The 19,090-nt window shown below is 55.3% G+C and overlaps 2 protein-coding genes across 2 annotated transcripts; one reads left to right on the top strand and one right to left on the bottom strand.

Annotated features, from left to right (window-relative positions):
* The first annotated feature begins 874 nt into the window (after nt 1-874).
* Pold2 (DNA polymerase delta 2, accessory subunit) lies at nt 875-6,888 on the top strand. The gene is made up of 11 exons (XM_021176480.1): nt 875-939; nt 2,139-2,415; nt 3,953-4,074; nt 4,243-4,366; nt 4,705-4,819; nt 4,912-5,110; nt 5,331-5,411; nt 5,536-5,693; nt 5,906-6,033; nt 6,289-6,390; nt 6,647-6,888. Exons 2-11 carry the CDS (start codon nt 2,196-2,198, stop codon nt 6,805-6,807), a joined length of 1,410 nt encoding a protein of 469 aa, XP_021032139.1. The 5' UTR covers nt 875-939; nt 2,139-2,195; the 3' UTR covers nt 6,808-6,888.
* Nucleotides 6,889-6,896: 8 nt separating this feature from the next.
* On the bottom strand, nt 6,897-17,219 carry Aebp1 (AE binding protein 1). The gene is made up of 21 exons (XM_021176478.2): nt 16,741-17,219; nt 14,828-15,199; nt 14,200-14,271; nt 14,007-14,078; nt 13,789-13,899; nt 13,646-13,714; nt 12,575-12,652; nt 12,089-12,169; nt 11,945-11,998; nt 11,318-11,427; nt 11,108-11,247; nt 10,686-10,770; nt 10,448-10,592; nt 10,251-10,336; nt 9,879-10,002; nt 9,455-9,651; nt 9,179-9,358; nt 8,664-9,015; nt 8,441-8,580; nt 8,242-8,341; nt 6,897-7,822 (listed from the first exon to the last, which is right to left on the bottom strand). The coding sequence occupies exons 1-21, from the start codon at nt 16,985-16,987 to the stop codon at nt 7,218-7,220; spliced, it is 3,420 nt and encodes a 1,139-aa protein (XP_021032137.1). The 5' UTR covers nt 16,988-17,219; the 3' UTR covers nt 6,897-7,217.
* Between the last annotated feature and the right edge of the window lie 1,871 nt (nt 17,220-19,090).

Below are 19,090 nucleotides of genomic sequence, written 5' to 3'. Positions count from 1 at the left end.
GGGAGAACCAAACCCAAAAACCAAGCAAGCAAGCAAACAAAAAACCCAAATGATTTAATTCATTATTAAAACAGGAACGAGGGAAACCTTGTCTCAAAAGGCAAAAACAAACAAAAACAGAAACAAGGGGCTGGAGAGAGCTCGGTTGAGAGCTCTTTCAGAGGGCTGGTGTTGGGCTCCCAGCCCCACTGAATGGCTCACAACCATTTGTAACTCCAGTTCCAGATGACACTGATGACGCTCTCTTCTCGCCTCCGAGGAGGCTGTCCTCACATGCATGCAGGCAAAACACCACACACACAAAACAAAACAAAATAAATTCAAAATAAAACAAAAAAAAAAAAAACTTACTAAGCCAGAAGAAACCTACCTTAAGTAATAAGTTTCAGATTGAATAATTAGGCATTTTAAAAAAGGAACAATGTCACCAGTGAAGTCTGAGGCACTTGCAGTCAGGGTGTCTTAGTGTGAATTCTAGCTTTTCTCACTAGCTGGGTCATTTTGCCTGTTTCCCTGCCTGTGAGATGGGAGAAATTGTTCATGCTTCCAAGGGAATCTGAGAAGTCAGAGTGAGAATCACAGCGCAGGATAGAGTGGGAGGGTAGCTTCACCCACACAGGAGCCACCAGACCACCAGCGCTCGGGGAGAGCGGGATGAGCCAGGCGCCCAGCCTCACTACGGCCCACGCTACCCAAGGAGTTCACCCGATGAGGCCCAGCCGCAAACACCGCATGCGCACAGGAAACCCGGAGCTAAGTGGTGGGTTGTCCGGGGAACCGGAGGCGTGACTCCGCGTTTCCTCGGTCCAGAGGCGGGGCGCACGGGGATTGGCCGGATGAAGCGTGCAGCGATGGGCGGGATGGGGCGGGAGGCGATTGGCTGGATGCGCCGATGGGCGGGACGAGCGCGCGGAGATTGGCGGGATGCGGCGTGGCGCGGTGAGTGTGCTGCTGAACGGGGTCAACGTGGGTCCTGGGTCAGACTGGGGGGTACCTGGACAGCGGGCCGGGGTCTTGAGGGTGCTTCGAACTGCAACATGGGCCCGAGCTGGGCGTGTCTGCTTCGGGGCAGGTCTCCCGTCGCGTCCGGCCCGGAGCACCGTGTGGGCCGCTGCCACCACCGTGCGTGTTTGGCTTACATCGAGTTTACATGTGCCCATTTGGCAAATTCATAGGGTCCGCTCCCTAAGCCAGAGCTGCGCATTAAAGAAAGCCGAGCCAGCTAGGGGAATTTGAACTTTGTAATAGCTGTACCAAAAAAGTAAAATGAAAAAGAAAGCTGTGTTCAAAACTTCCGTAACTACATCCAGCCTGTTGTCATCTCAACTACGCATGAAGAATATGTTGAAATACTTTATACTATATACTAAAATCCGCTGTGCATCCATCCCCCAAGCACATCTTAGTGGGAAGGGGTGCAATACATCCTTGAAGAAAACAAACCTCTGCGCTGCCGGAGCTTAGGCTACAGCTGGAGGAGGCAAAGTAAATGCTTGAGAGATGATAAATGATGCAGACAGTTGAAGTAGCAGTGCAGTTAATTAGATATGGGAAGGTGAGTTTTAAGGAAAGACTTGAAAAGGAAGAGCCAGTAAGCCTTGGGGAAAGGAGAGGACCCAGCAGGAGAGGCCTCACTTGGAGCCCCTGCTGTGGAAGGGACACTTGGAAGGAGAAACAGGTAGGAGGGGGAGCTAGCTGTTCTTAGAGGCCCAGAGCTGATCTTACAGGTCGTGGTAAGAACTTGGGGATTTATTTACTGAAAAGCAACCTTTGGGGAGTTTTGAGCAAAACAGGGACAGCTTTATGCTTTATTTTTATCACTAATTATATTATGACAGGCTTCTTCAGTGATGCCTGATAGCATCCCTAGAGGTAGCGGAGGTCCCAGGGAGCTGGGCAGAGGCAGACCAGTAATTCCATTTGAGGGTATGCAGAATTTGAGACCGTGGTGATTGGGTAGAAATGTGGAGAGGAGGAGGTGATGAACAAGGTTTGGAACGAGCTCCGGGTTGTATCTGACTAGGTTATAGGATGACACCTCCGGACACGTGTGCACATTGTGGACAGTGTGGTTGGGACACCAGGGGAGCTTTGGGTACAAGAAGGGATTGCAGGAATGCCTTTGTGTGTCTCTGCAGTGATAACTCCTCGGCCTGGACACAGCTGCTTGGACCAAACAAGCCAGGAGTGCTGCCATGTTCTCAGAGCAGGCAGCACAGAGGGCCCACACTCTGCTCTCCCCGCCCTCTGCCAGCAATGCCACCTTTGCCCGGGTACCTGTGGCAACTTACACCAACTCCTCACAGCCCTTCCGACTGGGAGAGCGCAGCTTTAACCGGCAGTACGCCCATATTTATGCCACCCGCCTCATCCAGATGAGACCGTTCCTGGTGAGCCGGGCACAGCAACACTGGGGTAAGTTTGGGGTACGCTGCTCCCAGCAGCCCAGCACCTAGAACTAGGACCTTATCTGACCTGGAATACTTTCCAGCTACCATGGAATGGCCCCTTCAGCTCTCTGCTTCTTCTTAAAAGCAAGGATTAAATTAACCTGTGTGGTTAAAGTTGGGTTTGGCCCAGAGGCTGGTCAGAGGTAAGGGCTGGGTTCTGGCAGTGATGGCTACTGTTCCATCCATGGAGGAAATGGTTTTCCTATCCTCATTGTCTTCAGTGTGAATGGGTCTCTGGTGTGCACCCTTTAGCTAGAGAGCTCCTCATTGCGGCAGGCTGGGCACCTTGGTCTTTGAGGGATGGACCACACCCGGGCCATAGCAGAGCCACAGGTGGGAGTGCGGAATCTGCAGTTTATGTTGGCATCCGATGGTTCCGTGTGGTGTTAGTCCCCTTTTCCTCTGTGGATGGAGCTCAGGGTGGAGCTCTGAGGCATGTTCCTGGCTCTTCCAGGGCATCAGTGTGGTTCTGGCCCAGCCTCCACTTCGCCCTGCCTCCTCAGCAGTTTGTCCCAGGATTGGTCTGTGCTGATGAATCCCTGGAACCCTCTGGAACTTGCTTTCCTTCTTCCTGCCCAGCGTGGCTTGCCACATCTTTCGTGCTGGGCGTGTGGCGCCTTCACACGTGTTCTGGTTTTCCTCCTGGGGATGTTGAATGAACAAGGCTGCTAACTCCACAGAGAATAGAGTGGGCTGGGGTGGAGGGGACACAGAGGTGAAGGGTCGGGCAGAGCAGGGGCTGGCATGAGAATCCAAAGTCTTAGCTAGGCCTTTAATCTTAGTAGTGGAGAGGCAGAGACAGGTGGATCCCCGTGAGTTCAAGGCCAGCCTGGTCTATGGAGTGAGCTCCAGGACAGCCAGAGTTATTTCATAAGACCCTGTCTGGAAAATAAAAGACTGCAGAGTCTTAAGGACATGGTAGTTGTCAGCACAGAGCATGTGACAGACATGTAGGTAATATACTTCAGTTACTCCCCGTGTCCATGGTAACAAAGTGCTGTATGTAAACAGGGGACTTAGGACAACACACATGTATTCTCCTATGGTTCTGGAGGTGTAAAGTCTGAACTCAAGTCAGCAGGGCTGATTTCTTGTAGAACACTGGTTCCCAGCCTTCCTAATGCTGCGGCCCTTTAATGCAGTTCCTCATGTTGTGGTGACCCCCAACCATAAAGCTATTCTCATTACTGCTTCACAGCTGTGTTTTTTGTACTGTTTTGAATTGTAATATAAATATCTGATGTGCGGATATCTGATATGCAACCCCGTGAAAGGATCATTTGACCCCCACAGGGTCACGACCCACAGGTTGAGAACCATTCTGGCTCCTGGTGGCTCCAGGAGTCCCTGAGCTTGTTCCCTGTCTTCACGTGGCCTTGCCTCGGACCTCCCTGTTTCTTTGGATGTTTGGTGTCAAGGTCCCATTCCACCCAGAGCCCCTTTATCCTCTCTGCGTGTCTTCAGGGTAGGGTTTAATCGCGTGACTCTACCCTCATGTCCAGGCAGCCGAGTTGAAGTGAAGAAGTTGTGTGAGCTGCAGCCTGGGGAGCAGTGCTGTGTGGTGGGCACGCTGTTCAAAGCCATGCCTCTCCAACCCTCCATCCTGCGGGAGATCAGCGAGGAGGTGAGCCCTACCACCCCTGATGTGCCAACCTTGTCCAGTGGATTGATGCTGGGCCTCTGACTGTGGGCATGAGAAAGCCAATCCAGGCAGGCAGGGATTGTAGTGCCCCTTCATAACACAGAAGCCACGGCCACGTGAGCTCTGAGACTCCTTCCCTCTGTCTCCCAGCACAACCTGATCCCCCAACCTCCACGGAGCAAATACATCCACCCGGATGACGAGCTGGTCTTAGAAGATGAGCTGCAGCGTATCAAACTGAAAGGCACCATTGATGTGTCAAAGCTGGTCACAGGTGGGAGCCCAAGGGATGCAGTGGGCATCCTGAGGTGAGGGTGACTGTGCGTGGCTTAGCAACAGTGCGTTTAGAGAAGCCCATAGCAGCATCTCAGGGGGTTGCCTATGCATTAAAGGCTGGTACACCAGACCTTGGAAGTAGGTTTGGGTTCACATGGTCAGAGGCTGCCTGTCCGTGGATGACCATCTGGGAGGTCAATCTATCTGTCTACCCAAAAGCAGTAAGCTTGGGAAGTAGGCGTCAGTGCTGAGATTCCTGGAGTGGTTGAGTGGGGTGGCTAGGCAGTAGGGGAGCCTCAGAGGCTACTGTGGGGTTCTGACTTCACCTTTCCCCAGGAACGGTCTTGGCTGTGTTGGGCTCTGCGAAAGATGACGGGAGGTTTCAGGTTGAAGACCACTGCTTTGCTGACCTGGCTCCACAGAAGCCGGTACCCCCACTTGATACAGACAGGTGAGGAGCCCCACTCGGGTACCCCAGCGCCTGTATTGGGAGGACTTGTCTCCTCCCTCTGGCAGCCCACAAGGCCTCACCTTCCTCTGCAGATTTGTGCTACTGGTATCCGGACTGGGCCTGGGCGGCGGTGGCGGGGAGAGCCTCCTGGGCACCCAGCTGCTGGTGGACGTGGTGACAGGACAGCTTGGGGACGAAGGAGAACAGTGCAGTGCTGCCCACGTCTCTCGAGTCATCCTCGCAGGCAACCTGCTCAGCCATAACACCCAGAGCAGAGACTCCATCAACAAGGTATGGCTGGCGGGGCCTGATGTTCCAGGGCTGTCCTCCAAAGGCCCCACTCTCTGAAGGCCCTGGGTGGAGTTCAGGGCCTGTCAACCACTCCGTATGTGCCCTGTCTACCTGCTGCTGGCCTTTGCCTTTCTCAGAGTCAGGGTCCCTGGTGGGCTCTGGGTGCCCCCCTAGTCAGCCTCACTGAGGACCTGACCACATTCTGGGCCTCTTCTCCCAGGCCAAATACCTCACCAAGAAAACCCAGGCAGCTAGTGTGGAGGCAGTCAAAATGCTGGACGAGATCCTTCTGCAACTGAGTGTAAGCAGCCTGGGGGCTAGCAGGCGGTGGACGTCCAGATGGGGTAGCGGCTGTTAGATGGGGAGGGGAAGGTAGGGTGGCTGGAGTAGGAGGCCTGTGAGCTTTCCCTGCCTTGTGCCTCTAGGCCTCGGTACCTGTGGATGTGATGCCAGGCGAGTTTGATCCCACCAACTATACACTCCCGCAGCAGCCCCTGCACCCCTGCATGTTCCCGCTGGCCACCGCCTACTCCACACTCCAGCTGGTCACCAACCCATACCAAGCCACCATTGATGGAGTAAGGTAGAGACGGAGTGGGGCCTGGGGGCAGAGGAGGTAGGAGGGTGCAGGGCTGCAGGAGGCCCTCCTGGCATCTGTCCGCCTTGCAGGGTTGGCTCGGGCACCCTCACGAGGCCATCAGGTGGGATCTCAGATAGTCTGTGTAGGTGGGGTGATGGCCCCCCCCTTGACACACACACACACAGTCCACAATCAGCAGAGCCTTTGCCTTGCAGGTTCCTGGGGACATCTGGACAGAACGTGAGTGATATCTTCCGGTATAGCAGCATGGAAGACCACTTAGAGATCCTAGAGTGGACCCTGCGGGTTCGTCACATCAGCCCCACGGCTCCAGACACCCTAGGTATCTGCTCAGCTACACGTGTGGGACCAAGGGGCTGGGGTGGGTTCCCAGCACAGCTGTGTATTCAGGAGCGCTGTTTTGGCAAGCACCCTGGAATGTTGATTCCGTTCATGGCCAGTGCCTGTACCATACAGACTAGGGACATACAGCTCCTAATTCCACAGATCACGTTTGTCACAGTTGGGGTACTGTTGGCATTCAGTGAGAAGGGAGGGACCCCTTAGCGGGACAGCTCAAAAACGGGCCTTTCTCCAGGGTGCTACCCCTTCTACAAAACCGACCCGTTCATCTTTCCGGAATGCCCTCATGTCTACTTCTGTGGCAACACCCCCAGCTTTGGTTCCAGAATCATCCGAGGTAAGTTTCATCTTTTGGGGGCTCCAGGCCTAAGTTGTGAGGAACAGTTTTTCCTTGCCTGGGTACAAAGGTCCCTACCGGATTCGACAGTCTGTACAATGGCTATTGTGTGTGACATGGTGTAGCTGACTGAAGAGGGTCTCAGATGGCTCTGAGCACATGGTCCAACTGTGGCTGTTCTTTCTGGGGCTTCCCTGTAATGAACCTGAGATGAATGAATGTAACCTGAGATGGACCCCACATGATTGTTTTGCAGGTCCTGAGGACCAGGTAGTGTTGTTAGTGGCTGTTCCTGACTTTAGCTCCACACAGACGGCCTGCCTAGTGAACCTGCGCAGCCTGGCCTGCCAGCCTATCAGCTTTGCGGGCTTCGGGGCAGAGCAAGAGGACCTGGAGGACCTGGGGCTGGGTCCCTAGTGAGAGGCAGCGGGCTCAGGACATCACCCGTGCAATGCAAGCCCTGTAAATAAATAAAACATGAATTTTTCACAGGTCTGAGCCTTGTTCCCTTGGGCATGTGCAGGATGGGGCAGGTAGGGAGAGCATCCAGCAAGCCAGCCTCTCGTCAGCCAGCCAGACAGGGGAAGGTGGTGTCGTGAGCTTGTTTTATTGATGTGACGTTGGCTTCCTTGCCTGCCCCTCCCCAAAGGCTGGCAGGTAGAACTGGGGCGGGTAGACCAGAGTCTATGCAGAGTCCCGGTGGCTTTGATGTCCCACACTGGGGGAGTGGGGTCCACCCAGGGACACCTGATGGCTATGTGTCTGCCGGCACAGGCTTGGGAGATACTGCCTTGGTTTGAATTGGGCAGGACTTGGAGATCCCGGCCTCAGAAGTCCCCAAAGTTCACTGTGTAGGTCTCCACTGTTGTGAATGGAAATGTAAGGCCTGTGTCCATCCCTTCCTCTTCCTCCTCCTCCTCCTCCTCTATCTCCTCCACCTCTAGGTCAGTCCCATACTCTGTCTCAAACTCTGTCACTACTTCTGTATAGGTCTCAGTCTCTGACTCCTCCCAGCCTGCAGTGGTAGTGGGTAGAACTTCCCAGGGCCTCGAGGTAATGGCTGGTGTAGGGGAAGGGGAAGGCATAAGGGCAGGAGTGAGGCTTGTGGCAGGGCCTGCGGTAGAATTGAGGCGACGCAGTCGCATCTGTTCCCTCATGCGGAGCCGGTACTGTAGACGGCGCTGCTGCATGCGCCGCTGCTGGGGGGTCATGGGTCGTGAGGGGTCAACTCGGAGAATGGGACGGTTCCCGTTCATAGCCAAGATCTCCCGAATGCGCTTCCAGTTGGATCGAGCCAGGATGAAGTTGCACTGAGTGGCCCCAATATCATAGTCCACGTTGCAGATCTTGGCACTTGAGGTGTAGCCCTCTGCGTGAGCTGTCACACGGTACTCACCCGGGTTCAGAATGCGCCAGTAGTCACCTCCACTTGCTGTATAGGGAAGGTGGGCCTGATTGTCCCAGGGTCTCCCAGCCCTGTCCTCTTACATTCCCCAGGCCCAGTGCTCAGGTATCTCTCCACACCCTGTCCTCCTGAGTCCTGGGCAGGGTCCAGAAGGCCAGAGACTTGCTGCACAGGCCAGGCTTGCCTTGCTATTTGGGGAGACTCGCTACTACTTTGAGAGGACAAGGTGAGCCCACCTGGGAAGGCAGGTAACGCTGTACATGCAAGAACCAGGTGTCATGACACAAGCTCTGACCTCCGTACTCAAGGGCTGTGAATTTAAGGCTAGCCTGGGCTATACAGCAAGTTCCAAGCCAGCCAGAGGTACATGGTGAGACCCTTAAAACACACACACACACACACACACACACACACACACACACACGCAGAAAGTGCATGCAAAGTACCTGTCTTCACACCATGGTTGATGCCACTCACGGAGATGGTGGCATTGGCAATGGGGATGCCTTGCTCATCTGTCACCACACCCTTAATGCCACGGTGCACCTTCAAAAAGGGAGATACGGTGGGAGCCCACCTAGAGATTCGATGTCTATGCCCCTCCCAAGCTTCACCCCACCTTCTGTGCAGACCAGGTTATCCCACCTGCTCCATGAAGGTGAGCAGTGCTTCTTTGTTGTTCTCCCACTCTCGGGGCAGCTCACTCTCGTGGGGGAACTTGTCACAGCCCAGGTATACGGAGAGCTCCAGACAGTTCGTGTGCAGGTAGCTGAAGTCATTGAAAGCTGGACAGACAGACAGACAGACCTGTGGTCATCCTCTCCCCGTCCCTTTCTCGCGCCTTTCCCAAACTCTTTCCCAGGCTTACTCCCGGAGCGAGGATTCCACTTGGCCCCGTTGACAATGCCCATGCCGCTGGTGTAGTCCTGGGCCTGGCACCCTCCCCGGTAGGGCTCCGTCATGGTGAGATGGGCAGAGGCAAATGAGATGGCCAGCCAGCGGAAAATAGCGTGATCTGGAGTCTCCTGGGCCTCAGATGCCCCGTCATCATCTTCTCCACGGGCAGCTGCCAGCGCCTCAGCCAACAGCTGCTCCTGGCTAGGTGTCCGGGCCATGTCATAGGGGTAAGACACAAGCCGCTCACCACCGTTCAGATTTGCACCCAGCACAAAGGGGTTCTTCTCCATCCAGGAAATAATGGCCCGGACTTCTGTGGAGACCTAGGGATGGGTGGTATAGGCCGTGTCCCCTTCTGTCTGTGAGCACATCCTACCCATGGCCCTCTGCGTCTTCCTCTTGCCCTCCAGGGTCTCTGTGTCAGCACCTCAGCTTCCTGTCAGCAACCCCCTCCCCAACATCCTACCCCCAGGGTGCACCTCTCACCGTGGCATCTGGGGACAGGTAACGTTCAGGGATTGGCAAGTTATTGTTCGGGACCCTGTAGGGGACCCATTTCTTCTCCTCAGCTGCCCAGAGCACAGAGTTGAGATCTGGGAAGTCCTCGAAGATGTCAAAGCCTTCCTCAGTCCACAGCCCCAGTGCCCAGTTCCCAAACTCTGAGCCCTGCAAGCAAGACCATCAGTCACTACAGGCTGGGAAGTCAAGGAGCCCCTGCCTCTGAGCTCTGCCCACCGCTCGCCAGCCCCACGCTGAGCGCACCATCTGCGCTGCCACCTCATAGCCGTCAGGGTTCAGCGAGGGCACCAAGTGGATGCGCGTGTCCTGCACCAGGTTGCGCACTCTCGGGTTCCCATTGCGGTACTCCTGGCACAGGTATTGCATGAGTAGGAGCAGGAGCTCTCGGCCTAGCACCTCATTGCCGTGGATCCCGGCTGTGTAGCGGAACTCAGGTTCCCCTGCAAAGACAGGAGCCACAGCAGGCACTGAGCCTGGCGAGGCCTGGGGGCAACGAGGCTTGTGGTGCTCAGCAAGGCAAACCTGGATCCCCTGGGGCGTCCAGGTCAGGCAGGAGATGGTGAGTGAGTGTGGCAGGCATATCCACTGTACAGACCCAGCAGGAGCACAGCAGTGCAGGACCCTGGTGCTCTGGCCATTGGCAAAAACAATGACCCCGGGCTCTCACCCAATTCATGATCCCCAGGGTTGTCTGAGATTTCCATTGCGTAGATCTTGAGCCCTCGTGAACTCTTGCCCAGGCTGTATGTGCGGGTGATTGTGGGGCACTCCTCATTGACAGCCTTCATCAGCTGGCAGGGAGGAGATATGACGTCACTGACCGGGATGCTGCTCCCCTGATGGGTTCTCTGGGAAGAGGCAGGTAACTCCAGCCCCTCTCAGATGCCTCCAGATACTAGTTTTCTCCCTTAAGCAAGGGGTGGCCAAGATTCCCCGAGGGGAGACTATGCCTTTGGAATCGTAAGGACAGGGGTACATAAGTATAAGCTCTCCTGTACCCCAGCAGGGCCCATCCCAGCCTGTGACTCGGGTTCCTAACCTGGCGCATGTCCTTGTAGCTGTGGTGCCGGAAGTCCAGGCTGTCAGTAGTTACCACCTCATTCTGTGCGTAGTAGCTGTAGACAGCTGCAGGAGAGCCGGCATACAGGGCCTGGATCAGTTGCCCTTTGGTCCATATCCAAATCACATGCAGCTACCCCCAAAATCACAGTCAGCCCCCCTCCCCTCTTCACTCACGGGTCACGGGGCAGCCTAGCACCTCCAGGCGCATGCACAGGCTACCGTTCCAGGTGAGTGGATAAATGCGGATGAAACGGGCCACAACTGGCTCGGGGAGCTCACTCAGCACAGGTGTGTCCTTGTCCACATTTCCATGGAAGGTCTAGAGAGAAGCAGGCTTCTGGGTCCCAGCCTGCCTCTCCCAAGGGTCCTCCCAGGTCCAAACGTGAGAGCCAAGCAGCTCTCGGGCACCCACCATTTCCTCGTAGCCATTGGTGTACATCACCCAGGTCTGGCTGTCATTGCTGAAGCCCACAAAGAAGGTAGTCACGAAGTCGTCACTGTGGAGCAGACACAATCAAGACAAAGCTGCTGCCACCCAAGGCTCTAGTGCCCCAAGACCTACTTCTGGGCTAACAGGGCTATGGAGCATGACCTGGACCCCTGGAGCCAGATTCTGTGACTGTCTGGCCATGGGCAGTTGCTGTTGCAAAGCCTGTCTGCCCATCTGAACATGTGGAGTATGTGAGTAGCCATGACTGAGGGATGGAGACTTGGTTGGACTCTCATTGATTTTCTGGCCTTCCCAGTTCAGGCCAAGGGCTGTCCTGAATGCCCCACACGGGACTCAGAGCGGTGCTGGGCTCCTGCCCACTGCCCAGAAGCCCATCCACATACTGGATGCTGGAGTCCCGGCCCTGAGTGATGACACCCGTGAACCGAGTCGTCCTTCGGGTGTCCACCTCGATCCACTGGGTCTGCGACTCGTCCTCAGCACACCATGCCCCGTCATAGTAGTCATCTTCATTGGCACCAGCCTGTTGGAAGGGAGGCTGAGCATGGGCAGTGGAGCCTGACCCTCTGCAGATGGACAGCCCACTCACCCACCTGCATGTTGAGCCGGCCCCGCTGGGCTCCGAGGCCATGGCGCAGCATGGAGGAGGCACGGATCTGGTTGTCCTCAATGCGGTGTGACTCCATCCCAATAGGCGGGCATTCTGCAGATGCACACACCATCGTGGGCTAGCAGCTCGGACTCAGCCTCCCTCCATTAATCCAGAGCCAACAAGCCTACAGCCCGTACCACTTACATGTGGGTGCCAGTCAACTCTGATCAGGCCAGGAGCCAATCTGCTCCAAGCCTGCTTCCCCTGCCATCTAAAGAATGAGCTGCTGATGCTTAAGACTTAGGATAACCTATAAAGACTTATGAAACCTATAAAGGCAGCTGGAGAGCTGCTTCCCTCCCTGAGGCCCTGCCCCCACCAGCCAGCTGCTGGATACCAAGAATCTCTGTCCCTCCCAAGCCTCCCACACACCCCCCCACGCAAACAGTCAGCCTCAGGCTGGAGCATGCATGAAGCTGAGGAAGGCTGCCTTCAGTTCATGAGGGTCTCCGCTGTATGCTGCAAGAGTCTATGGTCGGATGGGCTTCTGGGGGGTCAAAGTTGCACCATGAATCAGGTCCCATGTATAGTCCTGAGTGGGTTCTCACCCTCCGCATAGCCTACTCACTGATTTTCTCCACTGGCGCCCACTCCTCCTCCAGCTCCTCACCCTTCCGGGGCCCTGCAAACAACAAGAAGGGGAGGAGCTAAAACCAAGGGCCTACAGCATCAAAAAAACCCCAAATGCTGTCCCCATGGGTGCCCTGTGTACCTTTGTGGTCCTTGTTTTTCTCCACAGTCCACTTGTCCTCTGTGTCCTCCTTGGGGCTACTACCCTCCTTTTTGGGCTTCTCTGGGGCATATAAGATAAAAAAAGAGGCCAGTCAGGTTGGCCCTGGGGCCTGGAGTAGGGGAGACCAGGCTGAACTGGGAATACATGGGGAGGGGTGTCAGGTTGAACTGGGGCATATGGAAGGATCAGGTTTGAGCGAGGGGTACATGAGGGCCAGGCTGACCTAAAGGCAAGCAGGAGGGGTCAGGCTGAGCCAGGGCTATGTGGTGGGGTTCAGGCTAAGCTAGGGGTACATAAGGGTCGGGCTGACCTGAGAGCATGTGGGGAGGGGTCAGGCTGGAGCATGCAGATAAGGATCAGGCTGAGCAGGGGGCTGAGGGATTCAAGCTGAGCTGGGGGCACATCTGGCAGGCACATCTGGCCTCAGGAGGTAGCCTGCCATGCTATCTGCCTGTTCTGACTCACTCATTTCTTCCTTTTCCTCATCCACCTCTTGTCCAACATCAGGCTTCTGCGGTGGAGGATGGGGGAAGTAATAGTCCACTGTAGGAGAGAAAGCCTGGGTGAGCTGCTCTGGGCTCCTGAGCTCACAGGAGGCAAGCATCAACAATAGAGAGAGGTGAGGAAGGAGGGCCAAGACTGAGGAGGCCACAAGCCTAGTACAGGCTCTGCCTATGGGGAGGAAGAATCGAAGATGGGCAGAGAGTGGCCCCAGGACAAGACAGGTGCCTGGGTGGCAGCTACCATTTGTGGCCAAGAAGGGTCAGACTTTGAGATCTGGGCAGAAGCCAAGGGTCTGAGGCAGGGTAAGGAGCTGTACAAGTCTGAAGCCCAGAAAGAAGAGATCTGAAGGATCCACTGCGATTTGGGAAGGGAGTGCCGAGGTCAACAGCCAGGCCCCTTGGATTTAAGGTCATTTTCTTGTGCTTCAGCTGTGTTAGGCTATCCCAGGTTTGCTGTAGTAGGTAACTGGGCTCTGCTAGTGCCATATTGCCCCGGCTATTATTGATTGTGTTTTTAGGCTGGCCTTCAGCCATCTGGCTTTTGTGGTTATCATAGCTGAAGATGCTGATTTCTGAGTTTATCATCGCTTTTTGGATGTTTCCCCCTTGGTTTTTTGTTTCTGCTCTGTCTACTGGCCTGAGTGGCCCTGGGGTTCTGGTTAGATTAGCTAGTCTTCAGGTCCAGTAGAATGTCTCCCCTGGGCTTTTTGTGGCCTGCATGGCCTTTGGGGTCCTAGTGCCAGTGTAGCCTGGGGTCCCTGGTGCTGGCAGGCCGCTGGGAAAGCAGGCCCAGTTGTGAGCCAACCCCACTGGAGAAGACAGATGCAGTAAGCTGGCAGGAAGCCTGCTAGAACCCAGAGTATGGGGAGCAGGGCCCACATAGGGTAACAGGGCCAAGAGACTTAGAGACACCCATAGTGTCAAAGTCAGGGGTTAGGAATGTAGGTGGGGAAGGCCCAGTGTCCTGACTACACTTTCCACACCAGATGTCCATCTGTCTTCATCTAAGGACTTGAAGATGCCACATACTCACAGTCATCATAGTTGGGGATCACGTAGCTATCCCCATAGTCCGGAGGCAGCAGGGGCTTCAGAGGTGGCTCTGTGGAGGTGGGATAGAAGTGAGCCAGGGACTCTCTTCTGACCCCAACCCCCCTCTACTGCCTCCCACCCTACCGACTTCCTTCCTTTCCTCTGGCTCTTCAGTCTTCTCCTCAGGGCGCTCTGGCCAGAGCCTCCTCCTGCTGGGTGTTGGCCTGGGCTGCTTCTGGCGACGGATGTACTCAACTATGGGGGAGGCAGATTCTGAGCAGCCATGTTGGGTGGGCTGCAGGTTGAACCCTCAGTGCCCAGGCCAGAGTCTAGTCCATGCCCAGGTGGAGGGCCCTACTTACAATCCTCATAATCTTCCTTCTCTATCTGGTCATTGTAGTCCAGTGTGGGCATCTCAGTCTCCTCCTCTGGCTCTGGAGGGAAGAGAACAGTGGCCTAGTGACAACCCTACCAAGGTCCTGTCCAGGAAGCCTCTCAGCGTAGCAGGGCTGTATGGCCAGTCGCCCTGAAATCAAGAGGATGACAGCTGCTCACCCGGCCAGTGCTGCTTAGCCTCCACCTGGGTCTCTTCTCCTTGACCTTGCCAGGCATTTGGGAAGGGTGTGCCTACAACACAGAAGTCCAGAGAACAGATGCACGGGGCTGCTTACCCGGACCACCTCGAGAGTCTAAGACCACAATGCATCAGAGACTTTGGGGATGTTATAGATACCCTCCTAAGACCAGAGCTCACTCTGAGAAAACATACAAAGCTCAGTTCCACCTCCACAGATCCACCTCTGAAGCCCCTGTCGCTCCCAAGCTGGGGGGATAGCTACTTGATCCCCAACTACGATGACAGTGAGTATCTAGTATCCCAAAGTCCATGGGATATAGTGTAGTCCTAGTGTATCCTGAGGCTAGAGAGCTATGCTGCTGTTTGTGGGAGCGCTTACCATAAAGCTGATGCTACCAGAGGAAAACAGGAGGGACCAAGGGACAGAGCTCTCACCTATAAGCTCCCAGGCTTTCTCTCTGCCCAAGAGCAGCAATAACAGAACTCACTGAGAAAGCCACTAAGTTAATGACAAGGCCTTAAAATTCCCTTGTCTCAGAGTCCCAGGAATCTTTCCTCATTTCTCTGTCCTCAAAGAGGACAGAGCCCCAGGGATCCTGTACAAACCTCTCTCCTGTGGTAGCTCCTGGGCGCTGGGGTTGGAGGGAGAGGGGAGTAACCGATCCAGCGTTTCTAAGGGGGCCACAGTTGAGAACTTCTTTCCTGCCGAGGGCCTCTTAGTGGCCTTGGGTGGCTTCTCCTTAGGCTTCTTGGTGGCCTTGGGTGGCTTCTCCTTTGGTTTCTTGGTGGCCTTGGGTGGCTTCTCCTTTGGTTTCTTGGTGGCCTTGGGTGGCTTCTCCTTTGGTTTCTTGGTGGCCTTGGGTGGCTTCTCCTTTGGTTTCTTGGTGGGCCTGGTAGAGCCCTCCAGGGGTTTTGTGGCTTTGGGGCCTTTGTCCTTCTTTCCTTTCTTCTCTTTGTCTTTGTTCTTTTCTGGAGGGACTGTCAAGGATGAAGATGCAGGAGCAGACAATCAGAGCCTAAACTGTGTGCCCACATGGTCCCCCTGGATGCCCAGAGCCTGGGTGTGAGGGCACCTGTCAGTCCCTGGTCTGGTACAGAACAGGAAACTGAGGTTAGCCATTTGCCCAAGTGATAGAATGAGAAACCTTGTCCAGGCATCCTGTCTGTACATCCAGAGTGACCAGCAGCAACTCTTGGCTGCTCTGAAGTAGTGAGTTCAGGGCATGATATATAGGGAGACATCTCTGTCTGCCCAAACCTCCATGGGGTCCTCATAATGCCTAATTCACATGTCTGCCTAACCCACATGCCTCACAGTTCAGTGCCAGGCATGGAAGGTACAGGGAAGAACCTGAAAGAGCAGGGCTACCCAAGCAAACAGCCAGGCAAATTAAAGACTGTGGCTTGGCCTCCCAAGAGCCTCCTTTCAAGGGAGAAGAAAAGCTTTAAAGAGACAATCAGGCTGGGGGTGTAGATCTGCCCTAGAGCTGTCAGTCCCCTGATATGTAAGGCCCTGGATTTGGTTCCCTAGCACTGCCCCCAGGGAGGAAGGCAGGCAGGCAGGCAGTCACTCTGTAGGTCTTGAAGTCCCAAAAGGTTCCCGTTGAAACCCAAAACCAGCAGGAGGCCCTTATCAAGGACAGGGAGAGAGAGGCAGGTAGGTAGTAGCTCATCTCAGAGAAGTCTAGTAGCAGGGGCCACCCTTCTAGCACCCTAGGAGCTGCAAATGCTGGGTGCGGAGAATTTAATGGCGAATGGGAAACACACAGGCAGCTGGCTGAAACACAGGGAATACAGCAAAACATGCAGCAGGAGCAGGGTCACTTGGCAATGTCCAGAACGTCTTGGTTGCTGGAGGCAAAGTGTGCAGGGAGGTGAGGGTAGGGAGAGCAGGACAGATCTACAGCAGTGGGGGCTGGAGGGGGAGTGGCTGACCTCAGGAATGATGAATGGTGCCTTACAGTCTCCTGGGAGAGAGATCACAAGATCCATTGCCACTCTCCAGAGGGCCATGAAAAACAGCTAAGATTTACTGACAACGATTACATAAGAGGCTCGGGGTTGCATGCCTCCGGGATGCTATCACCTCGCTTAGTTCTGACCATCTCAGACTGCCCGCTTTCACCTGGAAGACTTCCTCATCCCACTCCCCTGTCTGTGTGTTCCTGTGGGAGACGAGGAGGCAAGCAGATGCCTAGGCTTGAAGCTTGCCACTAAGAGACTAGGGCCAGTTCGAACGACAGGGAGGCGAATCACAATTCCCCTCCCGTCCAAAACCTACAATCTCTTAAGACCTGGGATGAACAACTTGGGCGACCTCAAAAGTCCAGCGCCACCCTATGCTGTACACACACCTCCAGGTCTCCAAACTCCAGGTCAGAACTGTCGCCTGGCACTGTGTTGCCTTGCGTTGCCTTGGAGAGACATTCCTCACGGGGCAGCATGGGAAGTGGCTAGACCCTCCAGAGCCCCTGTATGCTCACTTGATGCCATGGCCACCCATGTCACCAGGTTCTCACCTTCTGCATCTGCCCGCTGCTTGCCCCCTGCCTTGGATTTGCGGGGACGCTGGGTGGGTTCGGGAAGCGGCTGGACTTCCACGTCGTCTTCCCGGGGCGGGGACTGGGTCTCCAGCTCCGAAAGGAAGCCTTCGAGGAACTCCTCGATCTCGTCGTCCGTCAGTACCGTCTGTGGGTTCCCCTCGGGGCACAGCGCCAGCAGTGCCAGGAGGCCGCAAAGCAAGGATGCGGTGCGCACTGGAGCCATGGCTCTGGGCACGCGCGGGAGCCGGGCGGGCTTGAGCAGGGACTTGGGTGGCAGGGGCAGCGCCCCGCGTGGGGGGGCGGGAAAGGGCGCGAGGAACGTGGACGTCAAGGGTATCCAGAAAGCGGTGGGAAAGGGAGATTCAAGGAGAACAAGGGGCTCCAGGAGAGGTTCTAGCGGGCCGAGCTCCGGCGGCAACTGGGCGCTCCTGCCCCGCGTGGCTGGCTCTCACGCGGACCGCCCTCCAGAGCGCTTGCGACGGCCTGGCCCGGGCGGGGGCTTCGGGTTTCCGGAGGGGGAGGAGGAGGAGCCGGCCTTGGACCGGGGGCTGCGGGGGAGGGAGGCGGAGCAGCACGGAGCCCAGACTAATAGCAGCGTCAGCGCCCAGCTAGGAGGGTCTGGGTGCAGGGCGCCTAGCGCGGAGGAAGGCCTGGGAGAAAAGAATGCAAGAGTTATGGAGAAGGAAGTGTGCAGAGTCTAAGGAGACCTATGCTGTAACCCGCTGTGCCCTCTGCTCTGAGCCCAGGGAGCTTGCTAGGGGAGGGAGGGAGTAGGGCCCCCGAGGGTACTGGCAATCACCTCCTTTCCACTCTCTGGAGGTTTAGCTCTTCAAAGTGTCACCTGCTGTGTGTTGGCGCAGGTGTCACCTTTGTCCAGTTATCACCAACATCCCAGGTCTTTGGAGCCAATTTTTGCGAGGGAGGCTGTGAAAAGCTGTTCTCAGCAAGCTGCTGTCCTTATGGAGATAGGAACACCACTTGAGCTCAGAGCTCAGGTCTCAGATCCCAATGTGGAGTAATAGCTATTTCTCTCCTTCCTCTGACCAGAAGCGGTTAAGACAACAAATTGTTTACAACAGCTTCAGCTATGGCTTCTAGAATACAAACGTTGGCTGGCTCATAATGGCCATCACAACTAAGCCCAGGAATGCCATTTACCCATGAAGGATTAAAGATGTAAACATGGGCTTGTAGCCATAGGTCCAGGACAGTGGCAGGCAGCTTTCAACCAAGGTGGGGAGGCACACTCTGATAAAGAAGAATAGTGCCCCCCAGATGATTGACATGGGAGTGTTTACATCTCAGCTGGAAGAGAAAAAAGAAAAAGCAGGTCAAGAAACACCAACACGATGCCACCTCCTCAGTCTTTCACCCTCACCCTCTCCGTCCAGCATGAGCAGGGAGAAAAATGGGAAAATTTTTTGGGGACTGGGCTCTGTAACCCACTGCTCTCAGGGAGTAGGCGAGCCCCTCCCTGCCCCGGTAGTCTCCTTTCTGGCTCTCCTTGAGGAAGCATGGAGACTGTGCCAAGAACTGATGTGTGTGTGTGTGGGGGGGGGTCTAACCCATCTTAGCCCTACTAGCTGTCTGACTCAGCAGGGGAACTCCGTGTCCACAACTTACTATATGCATATTAAATGGACCACCTTTCTGGTTTATTCGATTTTTTTGAGACAGAGTTTCTCTGTTCCTGGCTGTCCTGGAACTTCCCAGGCTGGCCTCGAACTCAGAAACCTACCTGCCTCTGCCTCCCAAGTGCTGGGATTAAAGGTGTGCGCCACCACTGCCCGGCTAAATGAATCACTTTGTGCTGTGCCTAGCACACAAGTCAGCCCTTGCATCCCACAGGCTGTTGGTCCTCGTCGCTTTGCTCCCCCTCCCCCATCCCAGGACAATCCTCTCGCAGCCAGGCCTCCCCATGAGAGACTTCAGCCTGGTGGCACGCAGAGCAAGAGTAAAGCAAGTCTCACTCATGGTCGCCCTCTGAATCATTGTGCTCAAAGTCAGTGCTGGGAATTGCCCCCAGTCTGGTCCAGTGTGTCATGCTGGGTATGCCACAGGGTGCATGAGGGGACGTGGATGTCACTTCCCTAGGCATGGGTCATACTTGGACTGAATTTGGGTTGGATATTCTCTGCCAGGGAAAACAGAAGCCATTTCAAAACTGGAAAACAAAAATACCTAAGGTTTAGAAAGCCTTTTCCTGAGCCTCAATGAGTCACTGACAGGAATTCCAGCAGAGAAGCTGGGCCCAGGAGGCCTGAGGGGTTGAGGCCTCCACACAGAAAATCTGGAAAGGTGCGTGGGAGCACAGCGCTATGCTGGG

This window comes from Mus caroli, chromosome 11 (assembly GCF_900094665.2).
Source record: "Mus caroli chromosome 11, CAROLI_EIJ_v1.1, whole genome shotgun sequence".
NCBI classification, from domain to species: Eukaryota; Metazoa; Chordata; class Mammalia; order Rodentia; family Muridae; genus Mus; species Mus caroli.
The sequence above is the reverse complement of the archived record's forward strand: the minus strand, read 5'-3'. Positions and strand labels throughout refer to the sequence as shown.

Excerpts from the sequence above, each read along its gene's own strand:
- Pold2 (XM_021176480.1), top strand. The coding sequence starts at position 2,196 with ATGTTCTCAGAGCAGGCAGCACAGAGGGCCCACACTCTGCTCTCCCCG. Across the intron at positions 4,367-4,704 it reads TGTGTCAAAGCTGGTCACAG|GAACGGTCTTGGCTGTGTTG; the intron begins GTGGGAGCCCAA and ends ACCTTTCCCCAG. Across the intron at positions 4,820-4,911 it reads CCCCCACTTGATACAGACAG|ATTTGTGCTACTGGTATCCG; the intron begins GTGAGGAGCCCC and ends CTTCCTCTGCAG.
- Aebp1 (XM_021176478.2), bottom strand. The coding sequence starts at position 16,987 with ATGGCTCCAGTGCGCACCGCATCCTTGCTTTGCGGCCTCCTGGCACTG. Across the intron at positions 14,079-14,199 it reads GGCTAAGCAGCACTGGCCGG|AGCCAGAGGAGGAGACTGAG; the intron begins GTGAGCAGCTGT and ends TCTTCCCTCCAG. Across the intron at positions 10,593-10,685 it reads CCAATGGCTACGAGGAAATG|ACCTTCCATGGAAATGTGGA; the intron begins GTGGGTGCCCGA and ends GCTTCTCTCTAG.